Genomic DNA, 25,631 nt, shown 5'->3' on the forward strand with positions numbered 1-25,631 from the left:
GCACGATGGCAGCCAAACTATGACATCACCAGCGTCTTCTGGCCACCCAGTGACATCCGTGTCGGGATCTCCCATCAGCTGCATTGGTCACAGACTGACTCAAGGACGGCAACAGCGGAGAGGGGAATATGGGCGTTTAATAATCAGTAGACTCCTTTAATCATCCCAGCCGGTCAGGAATGTCGACTGCTGAAGCCTCCCCAAGCCACCAGCTATTACCTAAGGAACCTGCTGGTAGGCACAAATGGCAATTATACCCGCTCCAGCAAGGGAATTAAGACTATATAGCACCTATTTAAAGGGATGACCGTGAAAAGATCAACGAGGTCCCCCTCCACATCTGTGTTCATGTCTCCACAGGATAAGTCCCCTCTGGGACCCACACCCTCCTGTTCTGGCCTCACCGCCCGGTCCCAGCTGCACAAGGTGGTCATGATTACAGAAACAGGCGAGTGCAGCTTCTGTAACTATCATGAAGATCAATGCACGTTACGCCACCAGCGCAGCACAGTGATGAACATAGCTTCCATAAAGAGCTGCAGTAACTGTCGCTCGCCACTTTTTAAGTTTCTATTAACGCATATTGGATTTACCGAAACTGCATGGGGAAGTCGCCATTTCTGCAGTTTCAACCACCTCATACAGAGCGGTGTTCCCATCTTAGTCATGTTCATCCAAGATGGGAACACCCCTTTAAGCCTCATGTCCACGGGGGGAAAATCAGGACCGCTACACATTCTCCATGGAGAATCCGTAGCGGGTCCCTCCTGCCCCGCAGACATGAGGCATAAAAAGAATAAACTCACCTCTCGCCCCGCTCCGGATCTTCCCTTCGCTGCGGCGCCATCTTTTCTGCGTCGCGGCCGGATCTTTCTTTGGCCCGGCGGATGCGCATGGTGACGTCGGTGACGTGCCCCGCGCATGCGCCGGCCGCGACGGAGAGAGGATGGAGCCGCGGCAAAGGGAAGAACCGGAGCGGATGAGTAAATTCCGATTTTTGTCTCCGGACGGCTTCCATAGGCTTCAATAGAAGCACGCGGGAGACCCACACGAAAATGGAGCATGATCCAGATTTTTTCATGCTCCATTTTTTTAAAAATCCCTTTTATTGACCATCCGCGGGTATTTATCAACCCGCAGGTGGTCAATGCATCCCTATGGGGTGCGGATCCGCGGGCAGGAGAAGAGTTAAAATCCGCTGCAGATTTTAATTCTTCTTTTGCCCGTGGACATAAGGGCCTTAATAAATCTGTCTAAACATTTAGGCCACGCTCTAAAAAAAAAAAAAAAAAAAATTTGCCGCACTTCATGAAATTAGAAACATTGACGAATCCCCCACCTCAAGGGCTGGAAGGTGTTAGAGACAGCTCTTACCCCACACACGGCAACCTGCATAATTGCATCAAAACCACCTTCCGGGGAGTCGAGGTTGCCGGAGATCTGCTGTTTGCCTACGAGCACATTAAACAGCGAGCCGTTATTTGTCAGGCTGAGCACATTCTTGTAGCTGAAGGGGCTGGTGCAGTTCTGGTCGGTGGTGCAGGGGTTGAGGAGTTTGGCCGGAGTGGTGCTGATGTACGGCATAACCGTCTTCTCCACAAAAGATCCAAAACCTGAGGAGACAAATAGGAAGGTGAATAAGAGGCAAGATGAAGAGCAAACCGGTACAACACAGTCCACACATCGGTGGCCATACCACCCAAAGATCTATGGAGAATCCCTCCATCACCCCAATTACAGGCCGATTCCCCGGCTTTAAGGATCTTTGTCCACTTGTAGTCTAGTGCTGGCCTATCCACGGGACAGAAGATCCACAGTAGATCTGTGGGGGTCCATCACCAGGTACCCCCACCAATCAGCTGTTCCCTGGGCTGCTGCATTCCAGCAGCTACCAGAAGCCAGTAACTGGCGGCAGCGGTCATGTCAGCCGTGAAAGGGACATAACCGCTTCCTGTATCAGCAGCAAGCGGAGGGGACCTGGTTGGCGGGTCAGTAAAAGGCCAGGCTCGCGACCGTAAATTGCAGCGGCCGCTTGTGAGGGGGGACGAATACGCAGGAAGGGGGGGTGGGAGCGCAATACCAATTGGGGCATTTAAAAGTTCAACAGCCACGATCAGAGTGAATGCCCATGGTGGATGTTACCTGTCAGACAGCCGGCACCTGCCATGTATGGAGCGGGATGGGCTCCTGTTCACAAAACCATGCACCCTCATGATGTAACTGAGCACTCTGGGGGGCATGACGGCATTAAACAGCGTTACTGGAATGTGGGGTGAAACCTAAGCACATGGAGGAATCACACGGGACCACGGTGAGGCAGCCAAACACTCTGTTCTCTTTTTACATGTGCGCCGACAGCAGGTTTTTGCCTTCAACACAATTTGTTCTTACCGATCCTGAAGTCGGATGTAATCTTTTCCATCTCCAGCATGAGCTCTGTGCCGAGTCTCTTCACGTTCTCCAAGTCGTCCTTCATGGAGTAGGAGAGGTCCATCAGATAGTACAGATCGATGGGGTAATCTTCTGCTCTCCTAAAGGTTAGATTAAAGGTCTGCGGCTCCCCTGGACAAGAGAGAATACAGAGATTAACAGATTAACCCTCTGCGGCCCTCCTAGACAAGCAGAATACAGAGTTTAACCCTCTGCAGCTGTCCTATATACATGCCTAATACAGAGAGTAACCCTGTGCAGCCCCCCTAGACAAGCAGAATACAGAGATAAACCCTCTGCAGCTACCCTATATACAAGCTGAACAGACTGTGTAGGGGGCTGCAGAGGGTTAATCTCTGTATTCTGCATGTATATAAGGGGGCTGCAGAGGGTTAATCTATATTCTCTATTGTATGGGGCACAGGATTAGAGAATACAAAGATTAAGGCCTCCTGTCCACCGGGGATAGGTCACTGTGTTACCTGGCCTCAGGTAACAGCCTATGGAAAGCGTTTACTAACTATGGAAAGCACAGCCCGACGTCCACGAGTGGAGATTCATAGCGATTCTCCGCTCGTGGGATTGAAGTCATGGCATGCTGCAATTTGCCGCGATTCTCCGTGGTGAGCCCATTACACCTGTTAGTGCTCCCCCGCGGCGAAATATTGCTTCAGTCCCGGCTGCGGACAGGCAGCCTAACCCGCTGTGGCTCCCCTGTACAATAGAGAATACAGAGATTAACAGTCTGGGCCTCATATAAAACAGACACTACAGCCCCTACAGGAACCTACCCGCGGCCACTTACCGGATCTCAGCTCAAACTGCAGCTGCTGGGGACGGATCTGGGTGATGTTGGCGGGATCCATGCGCACGCCTTTGGCCTTGTTGGTTATGGCGTTATCCTTCAGCGTCTGGTTGCGGCCTCGGGGGTTCTGAATACTTTCTTCAGGACATCCTTTAGCTTTTAGGGCAGCCAAGTCATCACATCGCGCAGACGTTGGTTCACCTTCTTGCAGAAAGTCCTAGAATAAAAAGGGATGTAAATGAATGTTGGAGCGACAGCCGGGCTGCAGTTCCATGGAACGCACACTATAGTGTATGTGACAACGCTCCGGTCCCGGGGGAGGGTTGGGTGTGCGGCACTGGTCTCGGTGCATCGTAGTTAGATGTGCTTGGATTGGACAGGGCTACCGGAGAGCAGCGTGTGATGTCCAAGACTACCAATGTACGAGCAGGGTGCAGGAAGTAGTCCAGGAAGGGTCTGGCTGCTCCTTAGGGCGAGCACCTAGTACACGTCTCCTCACAAGGACATGCATACTCCTCTAGTGAGTTTAAGCAAATAGGTAGATTGAGCATAGCCTCCACAGCGCCCCCTATTGCAAGGCAGCATTTATAGGTCTCTCCGATACAAGTGCAGTCACTTCTACTTTGTATACACAGGAACAACTCTCCCTATTAGGTCGGCTGCACACGAACGGGTCGGATTCTGAGTCCGGCCGGTGAAGCCGCGTACCTATCAGTTGTCTTCATTGTCTGCGCTGCACACAGTCTGGACAGCTCGCCAGACACGCGCAGTACAGATTTTCCCCACGCAGTCGAGGCGATGATGCGCGTCCCGTGACTTTTCCGCAATGCTGATTGCAGAAGGGCTGCGGTTTGGACTGCTTCAATTAACTTCAATGGAAGCCATTTGTGTGGACACTGCACAAAAATAGGATTCTTCCTCCGTGAGCAGAAAAAAAAGTTGCGATTTCCACTTGTGTTCCGGAAAAAAAAAAAAAAAAAGCACTTTTCCATTGCATGCTACGGGCGGCATCTGAACCCGGGGGTGGACGCCCGCTCCAAATTCAGCAAAGTGAATATGTCGGTGTGCAGCCGGCCTTAGGGAAGCCGACCTCCGACCCCAATAAGAACTGAAATGAATCCCCAAATTCATCAATAAGAAGCGCACGCGCCGGCCGGTGGGAGAGGCTTCACTTTGTGAAGTGAAGCCGCTGTGTGTGCACTCTAAATCAGCCATAAGATGGCAGCGGGCGCCGCATGATCTGACAGCTACACAGCGGAGGCTCGCAGTACAGGACACTGCATGAAGAATGGCGCAGCCTCACACCATCTGGTCGAGCCTTGTATCATAGCGGTATAATCGCGCTCCTCTGCTCACCACTTTATGTCAATAAGTGAACCACATTGGTACTGCCACCCTGGGCTCCCCCAGGCATTTTAAAGCCGCACTGAGTGTGAATAATAGATACCGTAATAAATGCAAGGCATTGGTTGGATTTGGCCAAGATACATGAGCCCACTAACCTCGTCAGGGTTCCTTGCTTATAGGGAGTCCCTATATTATAACTATGTCACAGAAGGGGAAATATAAAAACAATCACAGAACATGGCCTTATACTTACTGAATAAGGAGGGCAGATAGCTTTTTGAGGTGCAGGGCAACCCCCCGAACTATTATGTCGTCATTAATAGGTTGCTGATCTGCATGTTGAACTACATGTATCAGAAGGTCTGCCACTTTGTGTGGGATTAAACACCAAGCAGCCACCCCCCTCTATATTAAGAGGCAGTGTGAGTGGCTGTCTCATCAGTGTCCCTCACAGGTGCAATTAGCTCCCCCATTTGGTAGTTTCCTACCTGCATGATTAGAGGATGCATCTATATGCACTCCTCAGTCAGTAAGTAAGTATATGGCAGTTTTCTGGCTCTACTCACCACTTTGATGCACCAGCCGCAGTTCGGTCCGGCTTGTATACACTCGCCACAGGATTTGGCATTTGCTTTTAAACATTCAGTTCCACCTACAGAAAAACAGACGGTTAGAACATTTGTGTCGTCCGTGCGGAGATCAGTAAACGTGCCATATAGAAATAAGCCCCCCTGCCAAGTGAGAAGAGTGTGTGTGTGGCGGGGTCATCCTATAGAACTGAGCATCAGATCCTTGTTCTACAACTCATCCAACCTCCGATCCTAGGCTGGTGCCAGGAGGGACCTTAAAGGGGTATTACAGGCCTTAACTGATTTCTCTTGCTTGGGACCCCCGTCCATCAGAGGAAGCAAGGGGAGCGTCCATCGTCATCGCATCCTGTCCTGGCAGTGCGGCGGTCCCCTTGCTTCCTCTGACCCAATCAGTTGATGGACGGGGATCGCAAGCAGACCACCGTGCAGCCCCTGATGACTGATCCAGGGCATAAAGACCAGAATACCCCTGTAATTGTACCCACACTGTCAGAATAAGCTGCCAGGTGTACATGAGGTGTAACACTACTACCAGCAGCCCCTGCAGCACGCCCGCGTCTCATGTGAACGCAGCCGACAGGTGATACATTGTCTACAGTTCAATCATCGTTCAGGTTAGGCAGCGGTCAGTCGCGGTCACAAACAGTGAATGAATGGCTGAACGAGTCAGCGATGTACCTGCCGGTATAAATGGACTGTGCAAACCAATGGGTGAACTCAGATATCATTCGCTCATTCAGACAAGAAATCGTCTGGCCTGAACACGGATCCCTATGGGGGATTTACATTAAGTGATTTGCCCTGATAGTTCTCACATAACACGAGGTGTGGGAAGGCAGAGACTCATCTTTTGGCTTACCTGAAATAGACCATTAATGGGGTTGTCCAGTAGGAAACCACTGAAGAACTATTCTCAGGATAAGCCAGACAGTAGATCAATGAGGGTCTGTGGAGCCCCTCTCCCCAATCAGCAGTTAACTGGATTGATCTCTGCAGGAAGCAGACAGCTCCGTTCATACTGCAGTGGCCAGGCTTGGTACTGCAGGACAAGTTCCCATTGAAATGAATGCAATACCAAGCCTGCCCACTGCAGTAGGAATGGAGCCGTCTGCCTCCTGTAAAGACAGGCCTACGTGATTGTGCTGAGAATTAAAGACAATTCCTTTTTACCCTACAATGCCGATTTTAAAATCTGCACAGCGTGAGTCGCGGCGCGCATCATCAGCCTCCCAGTGAGCGTTGGGGACGTCGGCGCTGAATCCGCACATAAGCCATGCGGGTAAAAAGGGACAGACACTAAAAAAGCTGCAACTCCGGCCTAAATGGAGTTTTATAGAAAGTGACACAAAGTACCTAGAACAGTGCGGCTTCCTCAGGGGTCGCCCCAAGGAGCGGTTATACCCAGGCTTACCTTGTTGTGCGCCGCTGTACGACAGCGAATATATCCACAGCCCCACGATAACCAGGACACGAGCCATCTGCAAGAGCAAGCAGAAATACAGGAGGGTCAGCAAATACTTGGCTTCAGCATTCTGTGGCATCCATCTCCGGGCTTCACCCCAGCGGCCCCGTTCTACATACTTCATGTCCAATAACCCAAAATACAGCAGCGCTTCCTGCACCGAGCGCGTCAGCGGCCCACCGCAGCGTCAGCGGCCCACCGCAGCGTCAGCGGCCCACCGCAGCGTCACTACCGATAAGCCTGCAGCCATTAGTGCCTTATAACAGCAAATAAAGTGTTTTACTGTAGAAGCTGTACACTGACCGCCCCTTTATCAGACCCCCCGGCCCTCTCACGATTGGCGCTTCCCTGTATGGTAATTCTCCCTGTGACCCCAGCGGCATAGAATCAGGTGACAAGTTTTCTGCGGATCAGTTAGTGCGAATCCACATTAAATGGGAAAACCCAGCAATCAGAGCGACTTCCAGCGAGGCCGGTCATCGGTGCTAGACTAGCCGGGGTCTCACCGCCAACCGCGGGGGGTTTCTCATGTAACGGGGTGGAGAGTATACTGAGAATGGCGCAAAAGGGGATCCTGCGGACGGAAACAACTCATCACTGAAAGGGGTCGGAAGAGGATGTCAGGAATCGTTCTGACCAACAGGCTGCACAGTCAGCTGAGTACAACGCTGGAGCTCCAACTAACATGTCCGAACGCACAACTCGCCGTTCCTCCGCACGGATGATATAACAGCAGACGCCCCGTTCCAGCGCCATTGTGTCTAAGAGAAACAGAAAGACTCCAGCGGGCAAAAGAGCGCAAAACTTGTATCACTGAGCAGCGATACAAGAGGTAGGGAGTGGAGCTGCAGACGGGGGCGGTGAACAGGCGCCCACCGGTCACGTGGGACATTTGTACAGCTTGCATGCGGTGCTGGCCGCAGTATTTAACCCCTTCATGACCGCAACACGCCTCCTTACTGACCTCCCTAAGTGAACATTTCCACGGGACGATCATCGCTCACAGTTGAGGCTCCTGCAGGGAATCTGAACGATAGTCGCCCGTGTAAGTGTCTGCAGCGAGGAGGCCCTCAGTCTCTGCTTGCAGACGCCGCGCCGTTTGGTGTACGCAGCAGCTGCTCACTTCTGAATGACTTCTGAATGTCTGCTTACAGTAAATGGAGGCATGCGAGGGAGAGCGCTCCCCGGCCTCCCCGACTACACGCTTCCGGTGATGCCAGCTCCTGTGTAACCACTCAGTGGCATCACTGGGGGGCGCCGTCAAGCATCATTGGCCCCCCTGTGTACAGCTTAAGGCGGTGGCTGACTGACGGCCCGGCTCCTGCTCCAACAACCAGCAGAAACCCCCCATCCAGGCAGTTTAACCCCTTACATGCTGACTGCAGATCGTAAGCCGATCCCGATTGTTGGCCAGAAGGGATGTTTGGTGTAAAGCCAACACTGCCGTCACCAGAAGACCCCCAGACCACAGCGACGATGTGGGGGCAGCATTTTGTGGGGGGCTGTTCTGCTGCTGGAACCAGGGCTTCAGTCAAGGGGGAGGGAGTTATGAACAGTCCCAAATATCAGTCCATGTTGGCCCAAAACCTTCAGGCTTCGGCTGAAAAGAGGAATTACACCTTTCAGGACAACAACTCAAAGCAGACAAAACACCCAGAGAGCCGAACCCCAGTGTAGATCTGTGGGTGACCTGAAGAGGGCGCTGCACACCAGAAGCCCTCTGATAGAATTGGAGATTCTGCAAGGAAGAGCGGGCAGAGATTGCAGAGACGGGCCAAGCGGGCGGGCAGCGGCCCAAAGCCACTAAATGCCGTCAGAAAGGTTGTTATAAAGTATCAGTTTTTGGGTGCGCAGTTAGTTATGCAGATACATTGTGGCAGTTCTCCTTTTAATCTATTCCACCCTAAATGCCTTCAGTGTGCGATACCGATAACGGGGCGGGGGGGGGGGGGGGGGCATTAGTCTTCTGGAGGGTGTTCCAACATGACAAAAACCTGCTTTTGCCGACTGAAGACTTTTTAGATCCACAGATACAGACGCCCCCCCCCCCCCCTGCGGCCCGGAGACACAGAGCAGGAGGGGAACAACAAACTATCTGCACCTCCAAGGAGTTAGGAGAAAAGTCTTCTACTGGACAAAGCCGCCTCCCGAGGAGTGGTGATGGCGCTGAGCCCCCCGCGGCCCCCATGTCTGGTAATGCTATAAGTAGTTGGGCTGACAGCACATTCGTCTGCGGGGAGAGGAAGCCGGCAGATTCCTGCACTACAAGGTTCCCATATAAGGGCTGAGCAGAGCGAAGGGCGGCACTGGAGACGTGAGCCGGCTCTGCTACATCCCTGCTGGCCATATGCACAGCCCCCTATAGACAGTGTGAGGGGCGGCACTGGAGACGTGAGCCGGCTCTGCTACATCCCTGCTGGCCGTATGCACAGCCCCCTATAGACAGTAAGAGGGACGGCGCTGGAGACGTCAGCCGGCTCTGCTACATCCCTGCTGGCCGTATGCACAGCCCCCTATAGACAGTAAGAGGGACGGCGCTGGAGACGTCAGCCGGCTCTGCTACATCCCTACTGGCCGTATGCACAGCCCCCTATAGACAGTAAGAGGGACGGCACTGGAGACGTGAGCCGGCTCTGCTACATCCCTGCTGGCCATATGCACGGCCCTTATAGACAGAGCAAGGGGCGGCACTGGAGACGTGAGCCGGCTCTGCTACATCCCTGCTGGCCGTATGCACAGCCCCCTATAGACAGTAAGAGGGACGGCGCTGGAGACGTCAGCCGGCTCTGCTACATCCCTACTGGCCGTATGCACAGCCCCCTATAGACAGTGTGAGGGGCGGCACTGGAGACGTGAGCCGGCTCTGCTACATCCCTGCTGGCCATATGCACGGCCCTTATAGACAGAGCAAGGGGCGGCACTGGAGACATGCGATGGAAACGTGAGCCAGCTTCGCTACATCCCTGCTGGCCCCTTCAGGCCCCCTATAGACAGTAAAGGGGCCGCGCTGGAGACGTGCGCCGGCTCCACTACATCCCTGCTGGTCCCCTATAGACAGGACGAGAGACGTGCGTCAGACGGCAACACTAAATCCCTACTGGCCGTACACACTGTCTATAGGGGGCTATGTATAGGGCCAGCGGGGATGTAGCGGAGCCAGCTCGTCTCCAGCGCTGCCCCTCGCACTGTCTATAGGGGGCCGTGCAAGAAAGTGTGAGGGGCGGCGCTGGAGATGTGAGCTGGCTCCGCTACATCCCCGCTGGCCCTATACATGGCCCCCTATAGAGCGCAGGGGGCAGCACTGGAGACGTCAGCCGGCTTTGCTACATCTCTGCTGGCCGTATGCACGGCCCCCTATAGACAGTGCAAGGTGTGGCGCTGGAGACGTGCGCGGGAAATGTGAGCCGGCTCCACTACATACCCTGCTGGTCCCCTATAGACTGTGCGAGACACGTCAGACGGCAACGCTAAATCCCTACTGGCCGCACGCACTGTCTATAGGGGGCCATGCATGGGGCCAGCAAGGATGTAGCAGAGCCAGCTCACGATTCCAGCGCCGCCCCTCGCACTGTCTATAGGGGGCCGCGCAAGGGACAGTGCGAGGGGCGGCGCTGAAAACGTGAGCTGGCTTCTCTTTATTCCTGCTGGCCCTATAACGGCCCCCTATAGAGAGCGCAGGGGGCAGCGCTGGAGACATCAGCCGACTCTGCTACATCTCTGCTGGCCGTATGCACGGCCCCCTAGAGACAGTGCGAGGGGCGGCGCTGGAGACGTCAGCTGGCTCAGCTACATACGTGCCTTACCTATACACGGCCCCCTATAGACTGTGCGAGAGGCGGCGCTGGAGACGCCAGCCGCCTTCGCTACAGCCCTGCTGGCTCTATACACGGCCCCCTATACAGAACAGCTGTCTTGGAGGTCCGCACATAATCAGCAGAAGGCGCCACTGGCGGACCTACACGTGGGCAGCGCTGGTCTGTACACACTACACGGACCAAGGATCACTAGAGGCGTCTTCACACGGGACAGAAGATTCGCCAAGATCTGCTTCTAGCGTGCCAGAAATCCTGCGTTTGGATCTGCATGCTGCGGACTACTCCGACCCGTGTGGAGATGGCGGCTGCCACATGATGAGCGCCGACCAACCATACTGCTGCCAACGTGGTCCAACGCGGACCCCCCGTCCACAGCGCATCCTGTTCACCCGGGGAGATGTGCTGCAGACAATTGTTGGTGCCACGAGATCAGGGCCACCCGGCTGAGAAATCTGCCGCTTGACCAAAGATTTAAGAGTACCGAGTTGGTGCGCTTGGGGCCGCAGGACGCTAGCAGGCGACACGCGGGCCGCAGGACGCTAGCAGGCGACACGCGGGCCGCAGGACGCTAGCAGGCGACACGCGGGCCGCAGGACGCTAGCAGGCGACACGCGGGCCGCAGGACGCTAGCAGGCAGCGGGACTACACTGCAGTTATACCGCGGCTGGCCGAAAAGACGCAAGCTCGCCACAAAGCAGCGTTTGCTCCCGTCAGCCGCTCCCTGACGCCTTTACACTGGGTGATAATTAGTGTACAGATGCACATTCCCAATCACCAACCGTGTAAGAGCCGCTGGCCTGAAGGTAGGTCACCCCTCCGGCCACAGGGCATATATGTACGCCCACGTCCTCGGAAGCCGAGCCTGCCAGCTGACCCCCACTGTTAACCCTTCACAGGCTACGATCAATGCTGGGCACTCCCTCTGCCATGTAGAGCCCATGGGTTTCACGGCAGCCACATGCCAGACCATCGTGCCCAGGTCGGCCTGCGAGCGCTACGGTCTGCAGTACAGAATAGCGCCAACGTATCCCGCAGCGCTCCAAGTACTTTACTACAAACGGTTAAAAAACGTCATTAATGAAAACTGTCAATAAAGACAGGAATGTCCTAAAAAGTCAAAATATGGGATAAACGGAACAACACCGACAAGATGAACCAGCAGCTCCCGGTAGCGCCAGATAATACGAGGCGTAGACGCCATCGCACCGCCCCCCCGATAAATGGTTCACTTTAACCCTTCCTCCGCCCCCCAGAATATTTCCATGTCTACATTTGAGGAATATTGGAAAGTTGTTGGTCGGATTCTACGGTCACGGCGGCGGCGGTCGTGGAATCGGTCTGTAAACCCGTGTTTGGTCCGGCACAAGGCCCATGTGACCGTCCGCGAGCTGCGCAACCAAAGATGGCGGACCGCAACTCGTAACCAAAACGCCAGCAGCTTTGGATTTTACGCGCCTGTTGTGTCACAACGGAGAATCATTAGACGATTCCACAGCCTCAACCGCCATCCAGCGCCCAAGGTGGACGCGCCCAACCTGCCGGGCGAAGCGTCTCAAGACGGTTTGTCACGCCATCACCTGATCTGTGGGGATAAAGCCCATTCGCCCTCCGATAAACAGGAAGCCGCGGTCCACACGGGAAGAAGCCCCATCACCGCGATCCTCGGGGTGTAGAGCCACCTGTCCGAGCAGCAGCCGGCGCTCACTAGCACGGGCGGATATCTCCACGTACGCCCGCCCCCAGCGCTCACACGGGCATACGAGTATTCAGGAACGTAAACATTAACGGGACCAAACTGGGCGCAAAAATACGGAGATCTGCGTGTTTACAGGAGGCGCCAATGATTTCATGCAGAGAACACGTATATCGGGCACATTCGCCACGCATCTGCGCAATTCCATCGTTTTCATGGTTTGTTTAGGCCTGTAATACGGACAACGATGGGACGAGTGAAAACGGCCAACTGCCCCAAAGCCGATCACCGCGTCTACGGCACGGCGTACTGCGCAACGAAAGTGTGCCCGTGGGAGCGCCACGTCCTCATTCACACGGGCGAGTGTGCGCCATATTATCCGCTTATATCTTACACGTGATATGAAGCCGACACCCGCTGCAGCATTCAGGCGCACAGATATACACCTGCGTGAAAATATGGCGCGGCCCGCAGGTATCACGGGCGAGATGAGCCCCATAAAGGGGGGGAGGGGAGAATAACTCAATGAATACGTGCACTGAGAAAACAGTCCCCACCCGTGAACACGCCGCGCATTTCAAGGAACGCAGTATACAAACTTCCTATGAGTGCACCCTACGGATGTACGGTGGGTCACCGCGCCCGCCTTAAAGCCGCGCCACAGTGAACCGGCGCCGACCATTTTCTTATTTTCCACAGAAGTTAACGGGGCGTCCGAGTGCAGCGAGAAACAGCGAGCGTTTGTGCGCTTTATCTAGGCGGATTTTGACAGATGTTGTAGCCTCCGCCACTTGGACAACCGCGACAGCCAGCATTGTACGAACCCAACATGGCGGCCGGCGAGCAGGCCATGTATCGCGGAGACTCTGGCACCACATGCTGCACCCAGCGGAGAACACATCAGGGGGCGCTCCGACCATGTTACATTGTGCCGCCATCAGACCGTTCCCCTAACAGGACGAGGCAGCCATGGACTCCGGCTCAAACAACCGCAGCGCTGGCGTCCGATGTCACAGCAGCCGTGAAACAAACGCAGCCGCCCCCGGAAGCAGAGAATGACCCCCAGTCACCTGCAGCGTCCTGACGGAGGTCACACGGCGCATCGGGCAACATCATGCCGCGCTACTTCCTCCAGGTTGTCGCACTGCGTCCGTGAGGGGGGCGGCAAAGCAGATGTCACGGTAGAAGATGGCGGCGGCGCACCGCGAGGAGAAGGACCTCTGTGGGAGGGGAACACCCCTGTAACAGGCCGGTCACTGACAGGGGCCCCCGGGGACCCCTCTAACGGAAGGATGTATTAATGAGCCAGCGTGGCGGCAAGATCACCGGACGGCGCTTCTCATGAGACCCCAGCAATCCCCGCCACTGACCCGCAACCCATGCAGCATTCCCCGCCATGACCTGCGCCCCGGACCCACAGGGAACCCCGCCACCGGCCACTGATCCCTCTAACGGTATGTATTCATGAACCAGCGTGGCCACCAGACAACGCTTATCCTGAAACAGCAGCGACCCCCCCCGCCACAGACCCCTGCAGCGACCCCCGCCACCCGCAGCGACCCCCGCGACAGACCCCCGCAGCGACCCGCGCCACAGACCCCCGCCACCCGCAGCGACCCCCGCCACAGACCCCCGCCACCCGCAGCGACCCCCGCCACCCGCAGCGACCCGCGCCACAGACCCCCGCCACCCGCAGCGACCCCCGCCACCCGCAGCGACCCCCGCCACAGACCCCCGCAGCGACCCCCGCCACCCGCAGCGACCCCCGCCACCCGCAGCGACCCCCGCCACCCGCAGCGACCCCCGCCACCCGCAGCGACCCCCGCAGCGACCCCCGCCACCCGCAGCGACCCCCGCAGCGACCCCCGCCACCCGCAGCGACCCCCGCCACCCGCAGCGACCCCCGCCACAGACCCCCCCCGCCCCGCAGCGACCCCCGCCACCCGCAGTGACCCCCGCCGCGACCCCCGCCACAGACCCCCGCCACCCGCCGCGACCCCCGCCACAGACCCCCGCCACCCGCCGCGACCCCCGCCACAGACCCCCCCGCCGCGACCCCCGCCACCCGCAGCGACCCCCTCCACAGACCCCCCCGCCACCCGCAGCGACCCCCGCCACAGACCCCCCCGCCACCCGCAGCGACCCCCGCCACAGACCCCCCCCCGCCACCCGCAGCGACCCCCGCCACAGACCCCCCCCGCCACCCGCAGCGACCCCCGCCACCCGCAGCGACCCCCGCCACAGACCCCCGCCACCCGCAGCGACCCCCGCCACCCGCAGCGACCCCCGCCAGACCCCCCCGCCACCCGCAGCGACCCCCGCCAGACCCCCCCGCCACCCGCAGCGACCCCCGCCAGACCCCCCCCGCCACCCGCAGCGACCCCCGCCACAGACCCCCCCCCGCCACCCGCAGCGACCCCCGCCACCCGCAGCGACCCCCGCCGCAGACCCCCCCCGCCACCCGCAGCGACCCCCGCCGCAGACCCCCCCCGCCACCCGCAGCGACCCCCGCCGCAGACCCCCCCCGCCACCCGCAGCGACCCCCGCCGCAGACCCCCCCCGCCACCCGCAGCGACCCCCGCCGCAGACCCCCCCCCGCCACCCGCAGCGACCCCCGCCGCAGACCCCCCCCGCCACCCGCAGCGACCCCCGCCGCAGACCCCCCCCGCCACCCGCAGCGACCCCCGCCGCAGACCCCCCCGCCACCCGCAGCGACCCCCGCCGCAGACCCCCCCGCCACCCGCAGCGACCCCCGCCGCAGACCCCCCCGCCACCCGCAGCGACCCCCGCCGCAGACCCCCCCGCCACCCGCAGCGACCCCCGCCGCAGACCCCCCCGCCACCCGCAGCGACCCCCGCCGCAGACCCCCCCGCCTCAGACCCCCCCGCCACCCGCAGCGACCCCCGCCACAGACCCCCCCGCCACCCGCAGCGACCCCCGCCACAGACCCCCCCGCCACCCGCAGCGACCCCCGCCACAGACCCCCCCCGCCACCCGCAGCGACCCCCGCCACAGACCCCCCCGCCACCCGCAGCGACCCCCGCCACAGACAGCAATCCGCCACCAAAAGAGAAGTAAAAAGTCGTAGCTGGAGGGAAGAGATTAGCAGACGCACTGGCGTGGGCGGCTAGACGAGTGCCAACACATCCGCCGCCCTCACAGCCGCAGGCAGCCTCCAGCCTGCTGGGAGTTGTAGTCCCACAACAGCTGGAACTGCACGCCGCACTACAACTGCCAGCAGGTCCTCCCCTCCCCCACACATTTCTCCCGGAAAACTCCCCACCGCCTTCGGAGCGGCCGGCATTGGCCCTCCACCCCCCAGCAGCGGGGGGCGCCGTAACCCCACCCCCTCCCTACAGCACTGCAGACCCCCACCCACCTATCCGGGGTCTCATGTACAGCGGCCCCCTGTACTCACCCTCAGCGGTAGGTGCCCCGCCGTCAGTCCGTCTCCCGCCGCCCTCAGCGCTGTACTGACGCCCCACCCGCCGCCGGAAACGCATTCCAGGCGCGTGACGTCACGGGGCGGGCCTCGGGGAACACGTGGTGCGGGTGACGTCACGGGGCGGGGTCGGGCGAAAAGTTTCTGGAAATACTAGAAAAAGTTTTGGAATAAACTTTCACTGTGAATTTGGAAACTGCTAGAGGCATCTGCTTGCTGTCAGTGAATGGAAACACTCTGTTTTGAGTTCTGTTAATAGCAGAAATACAGAAGGTCCAAATGTAGTCTGATGCGAACCCGTCCAAAGAGAACGTTCTGACTTATGATTGCCGCCCATCGTTTCCTGCCGCCGTCTGTGACGTCTCTGCTGGCGTTGTGTTTTGGCCCATTTACACGTAACGATTATCACGCAAAATTCGTGTAAATGCAGAAAAATCGCTCACAATTCGTAGGCAAGTCGTTATTGGAGGATTGGGGCTTCCCGCTGTGTTGCACATAGAAGGTGAAGCCCTGAGCGAGAAGCCATCCAGCGGCGAAGTCTGTCTAGACGCTCTATATGACCATCACTTAGTTGCCCCAGGAGCACTTCTGTCGTCCCGGGTAATCACAGGAACAGCAAGGCAAAAGAGCAAAAGTCGCTGACTTGTCGGGTTACTTGGTAACCGCCTAAAAACCAAACGTCTGTGAACGGCCTGTTTACACTGATTGGAGGCATGCAGAAGAGATCTTTGGCGCACTCCGCCTCCATTCACTGGCTGGGACGGCAGCAGATCACCCGTGACGCCTCCGTACAAGCACACTTACGGCACGTTCACGCACAGCGGATACACGATGGGTTTCCTTCCAGAATTGTGGCAGTGCATTACAGGAAGGTGCGGTTGTAAGACATCATCAACCCGCCGCAGAACACAATCCACAAGAGAAACAGCAACTTGTATGTCTATATACTTGTAAGATCCTCCGTGTGTGACGATACACAGTATAGCATACAAGTGTATCGTCATATATAGTCCGGCGCCGGCTGGCCGCCATCCAGGTGGATACAAACAAGTACATTGAAGAACTGAAAGAAGCGGTCAACGATAGGAAAGTACGGAGAACGATGATCCATAAAGTGATAGAAAGTCATCCTCAACTGAACGGATAATCACTACAGATGAGCTAGCATACTCGCTAAGGGCAATTGCTCGAGCGAGCATTGCCCTTAGCGAGTACCTGCCCGTTCGAGAGAAAAGGTTCGGGTGCCGGTGCGGGGGAGCGGTGAGTTGCAGCAGTCAGCAGGGGGGAGCGGGGGGGGGGGGGGGGGGGGGGGGGAGAGGGAGAGAGAGATCTCCCCTCTGTTCCTCCCCGCTCTTCCCCGCAGCTCCCTGCCCACCGCCGGCACCCGAACCTTTTCTCTCGAGCGGGCAGGTACTCGCTAAGGGCAATGCTCGCTCGAGCAATTGCCCTTAGCGAGTATGCTAGCTCATCACTAATAATCACTCTTTGAGTACAATCACTTCCACCTAACAGTTGCCTTGTCAATCCCAGATTTTGTCATTTTTTTAATAAGTATGGTATGAGATACTTTGTCAAATGCTTTACTAAAGTCAAGATACTATATCCACCACATTTCCCTGATCAACCCAGTCGGTGATTCTGTCATAGGAAATTGGATTGCATGACCCGTTTGTTACAAACCCATGCTGGCTCTGGTTAATTACTCCATTTTTATCCAAGTACTTCTATACATGTCGTTTAATCATTTATTAAAAGATCTTCCCCGGTATAGAAGTCAGGCTCACAGGCCTGTAGTTTCCTGGATCCATCTTCTTCCCTTTTTTGAAGATAGGGACAACATTTGCCCTTTTCCAATCTTCTGGGACTTCTGTTCTCCAGGAATTTTCAAAGATTATGGCGAGTGATTCAGCAATTACCTCTGCTGCTTCCTTTAGTATCCTAGGATGTAATTCATCTGGACCTTGAGACTTGAATTCATTTAAGTTAGCTAAGTGTTCCCTCACCATCTCTATGCTTATTGATAGCCTGCATTCTTGTATTCCCCGAATAGCACAGGGAAGATCAGTTGATGTTCCATCTATTTTCTGAGAGAAAACAGATATGAAATAGGAATTTAATGGTTCAGCCTTCTCCACATCATTCTTAACCAATTCACCATTTCCATCTTGTAAGCATCCAATAGCATCTTTAACTTTTCTTTTGCTTTTGTCTTCAGAAGTCTTTAGAGGCTGGACAAATATCTGTCTGGTATGATGTAGTGACCTTGCACTGAGCAGGGGGATGGACCCGATGACCCTGGAGGTCCCTTACAACTCTACCATTCTAGGATTCTAAGAGGTCCATTTGTAAGAGGCTCGACATGTAAGTGGTTTTAGGTGTAAAGGGCCATTTACACGGGGCAAATGTTGGGCAAACAATGCCCGCCCCACATACTGGCTGCGGTGCTGTTGCACGGGAACTAGTATTGCAGGCTCACAGCGGGGCAGGTGCAGGAGATTTCTCTCCTTGTTCCCCCACCCCTCTCCATTGACATAACATAGCAGTCGTTCAGTACTGACCGTCTGCTATTTACACTGAGCGATCAGCTGATCGTCCATCGTTTATGCTGCATATGGCGCTGGACGATGAGCTGATCGCTCAGTGTAAATAGCAGCTGGTCAGCATTGAACGACCGCTATGTTATGTCAATGGAGAGAAGTGTGGGGAAGCGAGAAGAGAAATCTCCTGCAGCCGCCCTGCTGTGAAGCAACGATACTAGCTCTTGTACAGCAGCCAGTATTTGCAGGGACGAGGGACGGGCATCATTTTCCCAAGATTCGTCCCGTCTAAATGGGCCTTAAGAGGCTCCAGTTGTAAGAGGCTCCACATGTCCTGCCGCGGGAGGGTTAGAATCCTGCAACACTTCTGCGTTTTGTATTTCAATGTTTAACGACAAATGTAAGAAGTGACCGATAACATTTTTCTAGAGCCGCTTTACTTATTCACACGACCGACGTTATTGCTGGCATAGAAAAGCATGCGGTGACATCACCGTTCGGGGCGCATTACCAGTGATGTCACTGCAGAACACGGACATCAGGTTACAGATACTGAGATATCCCTCAATTCAGACTGACAAGTACCAATACAAGTGCGCCCAGCCGAGGCTGTTATTACACCAGCTGCTCACAAATACGTCATCTGCACCCGCGGTGACCGAGTACCCGCACTACGGAGTAGTATGAACGCCTAAGGGAGTCGGTGCAGTTACCAACCACCGTGTACTGGGAGCACAACACAGGCCGTCCTGGTCAGCCAATCATCACAATCCGGCCCTTGTCACTGTCACGCCTATCCTCACATTCTTCTTGCTTCCAATATTAACTTCAAGACCTGAGTGCTCACTGGCTGCCTGCCCCTCCTCCCCCCCCCATCTCCGACAGGCGCCATTATCATAATCAGTGATATCCACTTCCCTTCTCAATCACGTTCATCCCATGTAAGAGTTTATTCGCAGGAACATTTTCACCATCCAAATATATATATATATACTGGATATATTCACACTTGTGGTCCGCCAGTCAGAGAAACATTCTAAGGTACAATCACAGTATGTCCTAGTTTGGTGCGACTTCCAGATGAAAATCGCCCATTCAAGTCTACGTCTGTCTGTAAAATATCTGATTGCAGTCGTGTGATAAATAATTAAAAAAAGGAAACATAATTTTTTCATGCATGAGTGAAAAACGCACGCAGCAAAGAATTGCGCAGAAAAATTGCAAGTGCGCATGAAAAACTGTTTGTAAAATCAGGCCAATTTATATCGTCTGAATTCACAAATTCGGCGTGAATAAACCCTGAGGGCTTCTACCCACTAGCGTTTTTTTTAACCCCTTAGTGACGGAGCTTTTTTTGCTTTTTTCCAATTTTGTTTTTTCCTATTCCCTTTTAAAAAATCGTAGTTCCTTTATATATCCATCGAAGTCGCTGTATGAGGGCTTGTTGTTTTTTGCGGGACGAGTTGTATTTTTCAATGGCACTATTCAATGTACCCTATAATGTACTGAAAAACTTTTTAAAAATTCTAAGCGGAGAGAAATGGAAAAAAAAACGACCTGATATTTTTATTCTATGGGTCAGTACGATTGCTACGATACCAAACTTGTATAGTGTTCTTTTTGCTGTAGTACTTGCATTTTTTTTTAAGATATTTAATTTTTTTCAATTATTTTCTGCGGTCATTTTGTGCGCGCAATAACTTTTTAATTTTTTCGTCGACGTAGTTGTGCAAGGTCTCAATTTTTGTGGAATGTCCTGCAGTTTCCGATAGTATCCATTTGGAATAGATACGACTTTTTGATCGCTTTTTATTGCCTTTTTTCTGGGAGACAGGGTAACTGAAAAAGTGTATTTCCGGCATTCCTTATTTGTTTTTTCGGACGACGTTCACCGTGTGGGAAAAATAATGCACTACTTTGATAGATCGGACTTTTACAGACGCGGCGATACCAAATATGTATTTTTATTTTATGATTTAAATTGTTTAATAATAGATATGGCAAAAGGGGGGTGATTTATTAAACTTTTCTAACTTTTTTTTTTACAATTAAAAAAGACTTTATTGATTTTTTTTAAACTTTACTTTGAAGTCCCCCTGGGGGACTTTAACATGCGATGCTTTGATCGCTCCTGCTGTATGACGTAATGCTATAGCATTACGTCATACTGCTATTTCACAGGCAGCCTATCAAGCCACCCCACGGGCATGGCTTGATAGGCAGTCTGCTAAGGCAGCCCTGGGAGGCCCCCGGCTGCCATGACACCTGCACGGCTCCTCCGATCTTACCGCGGAGGGGCCGTTCGGGGGATTTAAATGCCGCTGTCAGAATTGACAGCGGCATTTAAAGGGTTAATAGCCGCGAACGTCCGAACACGGCTATTGCCCGCGGGTGTCAGCTGTAATAAACAGCTGACGCCCGCGCTGTATGGAGGGAGATAGCGGCGCTACCTCCCTCCATACACGTCCTGCAACAGCAGGACGTAGTTTTACTATAGCGCTGTCACTAAGGGGTTAACGCTGCTCTGGAGGACTGACGGTCGGCACTTACAGGGTCAAGCTGAAACACTGCAGGTAGTGACTCAAAGGGACGTGACGCTGCGGCTGCACTGCGATGCGCTAACAAGGAGGTGACTCAGGTGTCAGAATAACCCCCGGGGCGGACAGATGACACTGATTGCTCATAACGTCCCGGCACAATGCAGCGGAAGCAGTCAGTGACAACATGGATAGATGTGAAGCAAACATCACCTTTAGGGCTTGTACCCACCAGCGTTTTTTTAACGCTGCGATATCGCAGCATTTTTTTAATGCGATTATTAATGGGACTTTCTAATGTTAAAAACGCATCGCAAGTTGGTGCTTTGCAATTTATGTGCGATGCGTTTTTAACAATGTCAATGGGACTTTCTAATCGCATTTTAAAAATGCAGCGTTAACAAAACGCAGGTGTGTGGGAGCCCTTAGGCTACAATTGGAGTCATGCACATGAGCGATGCTGCGAGGTAACAATATCGCTGTATGTCCTATTTTTCCGTGTCCCTCAGAACGCATCGCTCATTGTTTCAATGGGACAGTCAAGCACATGGCACGCCGTGTGATGCGCCCGCGAGTGCGATGCGAGGTTGAAATAGATGAGAAATACTTGCCGTTCCTCTGACATGCGTGAACCAAGCCCCGGAGGTTTGCAATTTTTGCTGAAGTGATGCAAGGTGTCGTTACATGAAGAACGCCTTGCATCAGCGGGTAAAACACGCATCGACCAGCACGCACGCCGTGTGAGTGTAGCCTTAGCGACCTTTCACACAATTGCTATATCTCCGAAAAATGTGGGAAATTCGCACCAAATCTGTAAGTCTCCGGGCCGCAATTCTGCATCAAAATCCGCAGGCAGACTCGCAGGTTTTGGAGTGGAATTCCGCAGCGGCAGATTAAGCGGCGCCCTGTGGTAAACTCATGTACTGCGGAAATATTTCGCCCATGTGACAGCCCCTCGATGCAACAGATCCAATTGAACTGAAAAAGGCTTTAAAGGGGTTTCTGGGCTGAACCCATTGAGGATCTATACTCACAACAGGTTATGAATAGTTAATCGCCGGTGACCGGGGAACCCCAGCAATCAGCTGATCGTCCAGCCGTGCATCGGGCCAGCCGGGCATCATAAGGGACGGGAGCGGAAGTGCCAGAGGGAGCCTCACTCCCACTGAAATCATTGGATACACTTCTGGTACTTCCGCCTCTGACGAAGGGGTCGGACATGGAAGTGTAAGAGATTGGCTTCAGCGGGCATGGTGCCAGCTATGGCACTTCTACCCCCATCCCCGTTGACGACATCCGGTCCCGCTGCACTGACAGTAAGCAGGGCGATCAGCTGATTGCCGGGGATCCCGAGCGTCTGGTCCTTGGCGAATAACTATTGATAACGTGTCCCTAGGATAGATCATCAATAGTTTTTGCCTGGGAATCCCCTTTAAGGCTGAGGCTACATGGAGACTTTTTATGGCACGTTCTTCCAGTTTAAAGGGATTGTCTGATTTTATTTTTAGCTAAATAGGCGGCTCAGGTGAAAAAGTAATAAAGAGCTAATACCTCTCCGGGGTCCCCGTTGTGTGCAGCGCCGCCGCTGCGGGTCTCCTCTCTGACGAGGCTGCAGCTCGGTGCTCGATCCCTGCAGCAGCTGCTGACATCTGACTGCAGCCTGTAAAGACGTCGGGGTCCCGGAGCGGAGGCGCTGGACATCTGGGGAGCCGGGAGGGGTATTAGCATTATGATTCACATGGGTCACCCACTTAGATAGGAACAGAATAAGTTGGAGCTCCCTTTAACGATTCAGTGTCAGCAGTTCACAGGAGTGCTGTGAATGGAGCCGGGTCGGGGGTCTCTGCGGACCCTCCATTCACTGTAAACAGGAGTTGTTCATAGATTGGGCGGCTCCAGAGACGACAGTTGCTTGGTCTTTAGTTCTGCTAATAGCCCAGTGATTCCAACAAGTCAGCGGTTTGTCACCCTGTCGGTGGCCGCGCACGGAGAGACTATTACCGGAATTTGCTATTTCCAGCGATAATTCGAGTGATAATTGCCCTGTAAAGGTGACTATTTTCAGGTGTGAAGGTGGCTGTCAACACCACATGGAGCCGAGCAGGACAGGGTGACGGTCATATATGTGCGGGGGCCTCCGGAAGGAAGACCTCGGGGTGATAAGCATCAAGTAGTTGGATTTCAACCACCCGATCCTTTTGTTCTCCAGGAGATCGGCCAGCAGCGGCATCTGGCAGCGGCTTTCTCCCCTCTTTATATTCGGAATACGTGCTTGGGGGGCGGCCGAGACAGCTGTCGGGGGAGCGGTCATTTAGCTGACAGCTACCTAATACGCACGGCCGGCCTTAGAATAGACGTGCCTTGCAGACGGCGTGTATTTTTACTGCACTTGTTACTTGTTTTAGATTTTAGCTATATGGAGAGTTCCATCACCAGAAGCAGCCGAGGAGAGACGTCAGCAGGAACGGGGGCCATCCAGCCAGGACTAAGTGCTCCCCGTCTAACCTGCAGCGGGACACGAGACTCTGCAAGCTGCATCTGCTGCATTGGAGCGTTCTTCATTGTCTGAGGGAGATAATGGCAAGCATTTTGTACAAGGATGTTAGTAAAACTCAATGTCTTCTGCTTATCTCCCACACGAGTGGAGAAGCGTCTGCGCTCGCCGCGGCTCCGTCCCAACGACGGCCAGCGTGTATATCGTGAAAGTAAAGAGTGATCGGTGTAGAACGGATGTCATGGCCGTCACCCTGCTGAATTCTCACATGCTTCATACCTATAGCTCACCACTAGCGACTGTAACCCACTGAGGTGGCGTTGATGCAACGGCCCGTGTGAAAGTGCTGCCCCTGGTGGAAATACCCCGCAGAAGAAAATATGCCCTCAGAGTCGCTAAACCACACCCACTTCTAGCCACACATACGCCATCAGAGGCCAGACATATGGCACAACGGTGCTATTCACATGCTGGACACAGGCTGCACACATGCTAAATACATGTTGGTGCTGCACATAGCGTGGATAGGGGGCAGCGATGGAGCAATCACCCCCGGCAGGGCCCGCCTGATCTGTCCCGTCACCTCTCTGTACTGCTGTCCTCCTTGTCTCCCTTATGCCTCCTGCAGCTGTAGTGGCCCAGAACAACATTCTGGTCCCCTCCATAATTGTCATATATGTATTGTAGTGTATGGATACACTGTGCAAGCTATCTTGTCATTTTCTGTATGTATGTTGCACAGCTGCAGCATCTGAAGAGTTAACTGTAATAAAATCATTGCCTGTCAGCTCTGCTGCTGAATGTATCTATCCTCCTGTGTCATGTGGTACAGGTGAGGTTATAAAAGTGAGTGTCTGAGAGCGGGAAAGGTTGTTGATGATCTTCCATCTGCCCATGCTGTTGGAGGACCCACAGTGATGCAGGGAAGCACCTTCAGCTTCCCTGTATCGAAAATGGAGAAGAGAGAGGCTGCCTAGTAGGAGCTGAGGATCTTCCCTCTTTCCCGATCTGCTGGAAAAAACTGCAGGGACACAGGGAGACACCTCTGGTCTCCTGGTGTTTAATATGGAGGAGAAGGAGAGACACCCGTACCGCATGTGAAACGCATGAGGTGAATGAGTGAGTCCCAGCAACAGAGAGAGAGCAACTGCCAACTTTCTGAAAACAGGTACCCGTTCACGATACAGGCATTTTCCTGTGCGGCCGTCCAACTTTAAGATCACCGCACAGAGGTACTTGATTGTGACACCCACGTGTATGCTGTGTGGGGTGTGTATTGGCTAAGCCGTTTCTGGAGTAATTGTCTGCCAGGGTGTATGTGGAGTGACCCCATACACTCCTCTGGAGTGCTCCCAATCCAGGACCAGTGTCATACATATAAAGTGGACTACAGGGCCGTATTGATCCTGTGTATCCTCCCTACCTCTGAGCTTCTGCCTGTCAGTAAGTGAAGTGAATTGTACCTGTAATCCCTGTTGTTCAAGTTTATATCAAGTAAGAGTTAAACCGGGCCCTAACCGTTCCTAAGGACCCAAGGTCTCTGTGGTTATTACTCCACTGCACAGAATATCGGTGTGTGGGAACGATGGCGTCACGAGTGATACATACTACTACAACCCCCTCATCCTCTTTATTGGCACTCCCTGCCAAAGGAGTGTCGAAGCTGGGCTTGCAATCTACACTGGCCTTGGCAGCATGTCATCCCTCCGGGACCAGAGCCTGGTAAGGGCCACTGTGCCACGTCAGCACTTCACCCTCCCAGCTCTTCACGTTAGCCATCTGGGGTGTTGCACAGCGGCTTCTCTCTGGTTGCGGCGCAGGAGCTGTGGGAGCCGCTCTTAGATCCTGACAGATTCCAGTGTGCGCAGAAATAATTAATGCGTTGAGAATTTTAACCCTTTTCTGTCCACTGTCTGATGTATAAAGACATTCTGATTGAAGGCTGTACAGCTCTGATGTCAGAAGACGTCCGGCAGGGTATTCTTACTGTAGATTACTGGCCGCTCTGTTGTCAGGGGCCTCTCCAGCAAGTCCCATACTGCAGCACTGGCTGTAGCCAGCAGATGGCGCCATTGTATAATGGCAGAAAGAGAAAGCCCCCTAGGAAACCCTGAATCCAAAATTGGATTGCAAAGGGTTAAAACCCAAAGCTTGTTTATTATTGCCGCAGGTTGAACTACAACGAGGCCGATCCATGCAGATCTGCAGACACGACTCAGCAGAAATAGATGTTTCAGGCTCAGATTTTTGCAGAGAATTCACTGAAAAATCTCAGGTTTCTGCCCTTCCAGCCGTTTCCCGGGTTCAAATGTGAGCCGGCCGCGTCTGCACGGAGATTTCATGTTCTTCCTGCACGGGAATCCTCCGACCGTCGGCTGCCTCCCGCACATTAATATTAACAGCTTTCCATGAAATTGGCGCTGGTGCGTCCCTAGAATAGGAACCTGAGATTCCAGGGACTGATGTGAAGGATGACAAC

General features: G+C 54.3%; 1 protein-coding gene across 2 annotated transcripts in view; it reads right to left on the reverse strand.

Moving 5' to 3' along the window:
- The window catches only part of ITGB1 (integrin subunit beta 1), a 30,920-nt gene extending 15,256 nt beyond the window's left edge, over positions 1-15,664 (reverse strand). Inside the window, exons 1-6 of one of the 2 annotated variants that reach the window (XM_066585684.1) lie at positions 15,561-15,664; positions 6,584-6,650; positions 5,149-5,234; positions 3,236-3,452; positions 2,392-2,562; positions 1,375-1,613 (exon numbers count right to left, since the gene is read on the reverse strand). In XM_066585684.1, the coding sequence (XP_066441781.1) occupies positions 1,375-1,613; positions 2,392-2,562; positions 3,236-3,452; positions 5,149-5,234; positions 6,584-6,650 (780 nt within the window). In that variant the 5' untranslated portion in view covers positions 15,561-15,664. The remainder of the gene's footprint in view (positions 1-1,374; positions 1,614-2,391; positions 2,563-3,235; positions 3,453-5,148; positions 5,235-6,583; positions 6,651-15,560) is intronic. The other variant, XM_066585685.1, reaches the window with a different exon arrangement.
- Positions 15,665-25,631: the final 9,967 nt, after the last annotated feature.

This window comes from Eleutherodactylus coqui, chromosome 12 (assembly GCF_035609145.1).
Source record: "Eleutherodactylus coqui strain aEleCoq1 chromosome 12, aEleCoq1.hap1, whole genome shotgun sequence".
Lineage (NCBI taxonomy): Eukaryota > Metazoa > Chordata > Amphibia > Anura > Eleutherodactylidae > Eleutherodactylus > Eleutherodactylus coqui.